The 7,498-nt window shown below is 40.3% G+C and overlaps 1 protein-coding gene across 1 annotated transcript in view; it reads right to left on the minus strand.

Annotated features, from left to right (window-relative positions):
* The window catches only part of RpS27 (ribosomal protein S27), a 76,664-nt gene extending 71,239 nt beyond the window's left edge, over nucleotides 1-5,425 (minus strand). The window contains exon 1 of the mRNA XM_067137702.1: nucleotides 5,368-5,425. Within this exon, the coding sequence (XP_066993803.1) occupies nucleotides 5,368-5,373 (6 nt within the window). The 5' untranslated portion in view covers nucleotides 5,374-5,425. The remainder of the gene's footprint in view (nucleotides 1-5,367) is intronic.
* Nucleotides 5,426-7,498: the final 2,073 nt, after the last annotated feature.

Here is a 7,498-nt window from a genome sequence, read left to right on the forward strand (position 1 = left end):
TAAAATTATGTTTCCGAATATTTGTGGGGGAAAGTTAGATGCTAAAATATCAAGAACATTTGAAGATAGTTTCTTTTCAGTTTTTGTTAGAAAGCAAAGATGAGATTAGAAGAAAATTAAATGACAGGTTTTTGTCATTGAATGAATGTAGTGTAGGCTTATGTAACAGCTGTGAAAAATTACTGACTGACAAGTATTTCAAAGTCCTTATAAAGGCACATGTGAATATAACCTATGATTCAACAGTGAAAAATATTGCCTGTAAAAATATCAAGTTTAAAAAGATATTGCATGTGTGATTTGCTCTTGAAGACTGTAGGCCCTAGTCATAACATGACGATCTAATGTTTTAATTTGATAATACATTTGTTTTATTCTTATCACTGGTTCATTCAGATCAACATCCACCTTTTTCCTTCCCTATATTATGTTACAAGAACGACGCAAACGTCTTAAAATCAGTATTTCGTTGAGTTGGAAGTCGAAATGTGTAGTGTTTGAATGGCGCGTTATGTTAGTGTTCCCTGCGAGCCGCTAGATGGCAGCACTACGTGCTGTCGCCGCTGCTCTGCGTGCTAAGTGAGGAGAGTTTCCACTATTATCTTACTAAGCTATTTGAGAGTAATTATATTTGGTCCCACCCAGTGTCAGCTGGAAATGGGAAAATGATAATGATGAAACAAATCTTTTGTATTTTATGTCATGTTTTTCCATTAGGATGCGCTTGTTGGTGTTAAAAAAAATTTTTTTCCAGTGATATCCTAATGATCAAAGGATTCGCTCGACAGTAATACTGGATCCTTTGAACTTTGAGAGAAAGTCTTTCTCTAACTTTGCATGAATTTTCGAAACTGTAGGTAAACATTTTTTAACTTAATAAAAATTGATTATATGATCTACGGCACATTTGTCGAAGATATGAATTTCATTGTTGTTTCCGTATTGAACTGAGATCACAGAGATGAGTTATTTATAAGGTTCAACCTATTGTCGTCCAAGTCCAGTAACATTCTCTGTGCGCATTATTTTTCTGTTTGGTTCCAAAGCATTGATACTTTGTCAATATATGAATTTTTCATCTAACCAGTGTTATGTGGCTGAAGATGTTAATAATATACTAAACACATACCACTTTTAACAAATAAGTTGCCTTAAGTAACTAATGTATCAACAAGGTGAAAAATAAATTACTTATACTCCCCATGGCCTTACTTCTAAATTGAAGTTTCCTAAAACAAATGAGCATCGCCTTCCCTCTGTTCCCAGCACACTACACCTTCAAGAACAGTTGATGCAATATGACTGCGGTAAACAGCCCTTTTAAATTGTAATACAGTACTCAGAAAAACGAATGAATATGGATTGAAAACAAATTCTCAAGAACTACACTTTCCAACAATAGCTGGCACTAAAAGAGAATATATTATGAACAATAAAAAAGAATGAGGAAATAACACATCACTAATGGCTAACGGCTGGCACAGAAAGGAGGATATGGCCTACAAAGGGAACACACTACTGATCTGAGTCACTGGAACCCTCCTACAATATGAAAAACACACTAAATATTGAAGGAAAATGCAAAAGATCGCGAATCATACCGAATACCATACACGCTGAGCGAGATAGGTTAACCACGTGGCAAATGCAAATATTAGAGTTGGCAACTAGGTTTCGAGATGGTGCTCTGCCGATATAAATCAATATGAATGGCAGCTTGTGATTGGTTGGATGTCTATGCTTCAGCGCATAACCACCAGACAGGACCAAAATCTGCTAAAACGTCAATTTAGAAGTAGAGCCGTACGGAGTATAGTTGTGAATCTGTTAAAGAGCGATACGGACCATGAAGTTGATTTTGTGTCAGGCTCTTTACTATTGCCGCAGCACATACTGCCCACAAGGGGAGGAAAAGTTAATTTAGTGGTTGTAATGTATAGTCACATTTCGTTGGACATTTCCGTAACAGCTGGTGACAATTCGCAGATCACAAAGATGCTCATATTGGCAATCCCGTGAACTAAAAACAAAAGAGCATCACCTGCCGCCGAGCTTCCGTGTACAGCGAGCGAAGTGAGTACACTAGGGCTCTGCCAGAACGATAAATGAAGGCAACTTAAAAAATATGGTGAAAGCACAATAATAAAATATGCATACTGTATTTGGACATTTTTCTTTTATGTAAATTCATAATAATAATAATAATAATAATAGTGTGCGGCCTCCAGAGGCTCCTGGTGCAGGTCTTTCAAGTTGGCGCCCGATAGGCGACTTGTGCATCTATAAAAATGTGGCCCTACCTATGATGAATTCTAACGATGACGGTGCACAGAACCAGTCCCCGGACAGTCAGAATTCCCTAAGGAAAGGTTAAAATCCCGAAGTCAGTCACAACCCCTTGGACCACAGGCCAGCACACTAACCATTTAACCATGAAGCCAACACGCTCGTACTATACATAAGTGTCAAAATATTGCAGCTACAAGATACACGATGAAAATAAAAAGCACAACATTTTTTCACTTTTCATCTCACAATGTTCATTCATGCTAAGATCTGGGGGCAGGAGGGTACAACCCTCCTGAATGTTGCAACATTAAGCATTCTTTTTGAAATGAATCTTTCAAGAGACAACTTTTTCATCTTATGCATCTGGATATGATCATGTGGACGCCAAGTATCGTTTCTCACTTGCGAAAACTGTTGTGTTGGCCAAGTGTGCCATGTTCCTTCATTTGTTGAAGTCTTGGTCCAACATGTCAGCGGTGTTTAGCAAAAATCCTTCTGAAAGACTTAAATCTTTTTCATGTCTGCCGTTGGTCCACATTGTTCGTGACAGTAACTTGTATATCTACACAAGTAGGCGTAACGAGTTTCATGCTAGAGCCCTTGTCATAAAGTGCAACATCTTTAGCTAGCAGCACCTACAAAACTTCAGTGTGCAAATAACGGGTATATACACACACACACGTGTATGCACTGTGAAATAGTTGTCAATGGAGGGGGTGTGTGTGTGTGTGTGTTTTGTAGGGGAAGGAGTTGGTGCAAGCAAGACAGACTGTTCTGACTATAGAGAAGACAGTATGCACACACTACTCATTGACATTGGCTTCAATCTGTCACAAGTCCACTTAGTCCAGGAAGGGTCAAAGGATTATTCAATAAATTATAGCTACCTTTATATGTGAAGTATTCTTTTCAGTATTAAAACAAAGTGAACTAAGCCGGGCCCATAGTGAAGGGGGCAACGTGTCCACCTGTCACCCGGCAGCACCGGGTTTGATTCCCAGGTGGGTCAGGGTTTTTAAATTGTAAACGATTAATATCCCTGGCCTGGGGACTGGGTGTTTGTATCATCCTTAACGTTTCTTTCCTCACATTCAAAACTACACTTCCTCCATTCTAATTACTCACAGGTTCATATCACATGGTGCAAGTAGGGGCTGTCGACGCCCTGAACAAATAGCATTTTTCTTTTTTTAAAAAAAAAGGTTGTGAGCAGGCATATCAGAATCTGATAACTTGTTTACGCTTGTCTGTAATCCATTCCTTCCCCACGATTTTAAGGAGACCGTTTACTCAAGAATACAAGCACCTAACAACGCTCTATTGGCATGCTCGTGAACCAAGAACCTTCCTCTCGACACTTCAATAATACAAGGTCATCACCCAGCGCCGAGCCTCCACCTATACTCTCTGAAGCCCCCATCCTAGAGCTGTATCGGCGTAAGCTTTCTCTATGTTGATCAAAGTTTCTTTTTGGGGTAGTGTGGTGGGATTACAATGAACTCCCCTCTACAAGAATTTAGAGATAACATTCATATTTCATTAAGCTAACTATCCACTGATTTCATCACAAGATATGTAAAAGGTAATGAACAAGATTACAACTTTATTTGTGAATAGAGTGGCAAGAAGATGCAATGCTTACAATAACAATGGCTAAAATTGTAGCACAGTCCTATCACTTATTTGACAGTGCTAATCCTTATTTGGAAATGAGCACAAAATTAAAGTGATTTACCTTTGCAAACAGCCTAATGACTACTTAATGAAAATTATGCTGGTGCATCTAACAGACCACAAAGTTGGTTAATTCTTACAGTAAACCTTAGAAAAAAATGTTTCCACTATATTTACAAATCTTTCTAGGAAGAGAGCATCAGCACCAGCCAGAGATATGAGCTGATATCTGTCAAAACAGGTTCAACAGTCTCTTCATGAGGAGAAATGAACAAAGCACAAGACGAGGCAACAGACTTGCAAATATTGATATCTAAATAAAAATGGGGCTTAGACACAAACTTAATATACACGATGGGATAGGAAAGGGCTGGGAGTGGGAAGGAAGCGGCCGTGGCCTTAAGATACAGTCCCAGCATTTGCCTGGTGTGAAAATGGGAAACCACGGAAAACCATTTTCAGGGCTGCCGACAGTGGGGTTCGAACCTACTATCTCCCGAATACTGGATACTGGCCGCACTTAAGCGACTGCAGCTATCGAGCTCAGTATATACACAGTTCTAAACCACGAAACATGTTAGGAACATTTTCCACTTAAAGTCTGCTGTCACACTCGAAAATACAAAGTTAATAATACTTCTTTGACCAGGGAATACGAACGAAATAAATACGATCAATCACCACTGACCGCCAGTTAGGGCAGTCGTCCAGGTGGCAATTTCCTATCGGTCGTTTACCTAGTCTTTTCTTAAACAATTTCCAATTACTTAGAAATTTACCGAACATTTCCTTTGATAAATTATTCGAATCCCTACCATCTTTTCCCATAACCGAATATTTGACCGAACCTGCTCTGTTAAATTCAAACAAATTGCACAACATTGGCAAAAAATAAAAGGCATTGCACAACAGCGCCGAATATAGAAAGAACTTTTACCACCCCGCAAAACGTCCACTACTGTATACACTTAAGAATTGTAACTACCTATACAAAGAATTTAATTTAACGCAGACATACAGTAGCTATCAACCAAAATTTCTGACATGGCATGCTTGGCCAACGCAACAGTTAACCAAGCGAGAAATGACACTCAGCATTCGCACAATGATCAAATCCAGATGCATAAGATCAGAATGCTGTCTCTCGAATGCTTCGTACGGAAAAGAGAGCTTAATGTTACAAAATTCAGGACGGCTGTCCTCCCCCAGATCTTAGCATGAATAGAACATGTGGACACCATGTGATGAACAGATATTACACCTTATTCTATCACACAAGCTGGAAGTATATAGTGAATATATATCAAATACTACTCTATATTAGCTACTATCAAAATGAATATTTCTGTATTAAATAAAATAAATCTCGCGCACTAAATACAAACACAATCACAACATACATACAGGCATGGTCTCTGTTATGGCGCTTGCCGGAAAAGAACTGCGTTTAGAAATGACAGACAACGAAGGCACAGGAACAGAGGTACGTTCACTAAGCCAAAGCCACTAAACGGAATTCTCTACGTCACCGCCGTCTCGATTCTCTTATACTGCCTGCTCTATGCCACTAGTTTAACACAGGAAGGCGCGACTACCAATAATTCTCCAAATCGCAGTAAGAGTGCAGCAGTAGACGCACAATCTTCGCTGTCAGTGTGGGTGTAGCACTGTATTATTGGTGCATGAATGTGTGCGAAAACCTGAGTTATTTTGTACAATGAGTAAACTTGTCTGGTCACTTTCGTTCGTACAAGCTATATTTTGAATAGAACTGTGATATGAATTAATCATGTTATGTTTATAGATATTTCAAAAATTGATTTTAAGGTGTTGGTACTTGTTTCTTTCCGTTCGTGCAAGGTATATTTTTCGTAGAACTGAAACTTCAGATTCTTTCCCCGAAATATTCAACTGTTGTATACCATGTTGCCAATCTCAGCAAGGTTGTTCGCAGCCAGAAAATATACGACTCCATGAAATACAGTCTAGAAGAGAATTGAGAGAAAAGCGGCTGTCGGCTTTATCTAGGCAAGGGCCTAATGAAGGAAGTAATTGGATATCCTCAGATTACTCTCGCATCTGTGCCTTTACACCTTATTTCAGAATTTGATGGAGCCTCCGCGGCTCAGGCGGTAGACGCCGGCCTCTCACCGCTGCGTTCTGTGGTTCAAATCCCGGTCATTCCATGTGAGATTTGTGCTGGACAAAGCGGAGGCGGGACAGGTTTTTCTCCGGATACTCCGATTTTCCCTGTCATATTTAATTCCAGAAACACTCTCGAATATCATTTCATTTCATCTGTCATTCATTACTCATTGCCCCGGAGGGGTGCGACAGGCTTCGCCAGCCGGCACAATTCCCATCCTCCCTGCTAGATGGGGGCTTCATTCATTCCATTCCTGGCTCGGTCGAATGACTGGAAAGAGGCTGCGGATTTTTTTTTCAGAAGGTGATTTAAGCCGTGGAGGATAGTGGATTCCTTGCGATAAAAATTGTGACGGACAATCACTAAACGCCTTCATGTTTAGACATTTTGGGCAACCTCAGATATCCAGACGATAATATTCCAATCAAACTAGAAACATGAAATCAAATCCTAGCTTGCGGGTACTAGGTTCGTGTTGTTGAAGAGAGGATGGAGTGTGACATTTGTGTCAGCAACATCTCACTGCCTAGAGCTTCGACACCTCTAACTGGAACTGATTATACATCAGGACAGAGGAGGAGTTCGATACCCAAAACCTAGTTTTGTTGCTCTGGTGAAGCATCTCCAGGAGTTCGTTCAAACTGATGTGCCCTATTGTCGAAGTCCTTCAAGCGTATGAGCGTAATACGAGGACTTGCGACATCTTCCCTTTCAGAATACCGGGCGAGTTGGCCGTGCGGTTAGGAGCGCGCAGCTATGAACTTGCATCCGGGAGATAGTGGGTTCGAACCCCACGGTCGGCAGCCCTGAAGTTGGTTTTCCGTGGTTTCCCATTTTCATACCAGGCAAATTCTGGGCTGTACCTTAATTAAGGCCACGGCCGCTTCCTTCCCATTCCTAGGCCTTTACTATCCCATCATCGCCATAAGACCCATCTGTATCGGTGCGACGTAAAACAAATATTTAAAAAACTTTCAGAATGTGTTTTGTTACAGTGAGAGGTCAAAGAACATCAGCAAAATGTTAGTGATATTATCCTAACCAAGTTCGTAAGACCTCTATTATTTGATATTGCGTTGGCAAGAACACAAAAAGTAAGGTACCACTCCAAGCCTTCTTCCAGGAAAATCTTTAAATTGTGCAAGAAGAGGCCAACTGCGACTTCGTGCAGGTAATATTGCCGGTATTTAATATTACTGATGTAATTTACGAGCTTCAGTGAACATATGACCATACTGCATAAGTGTTTTGTAGGCTGTCGTCATTAGAATAAGTTTAGACCATTGTGCGTCTATGTCTGCCATCTAGCGGAGAAATGTTGTCGCAGCGTAGTCGCAAAAAAGCTCGCATAGAGCAGGCAGTATAGGAGGATCGAGACGGCGGTGCTCT

This window comes from Anabrus simplex, chromosome 1 (genome assembly GCF_040414725.1).
Source record: "Anabrus simplex isolate iqAnaSimp1 chromosome 1, ASM4041472v1, whole genome shotgun sequence".
Classification (NCBI taxonomy): domain Eukaryota; kingdom Metazoa; phylum Arthropoda; class Insecta; order Orthoptera; family Tettigoniidae; genus Anabrus; species Anabrus simplex.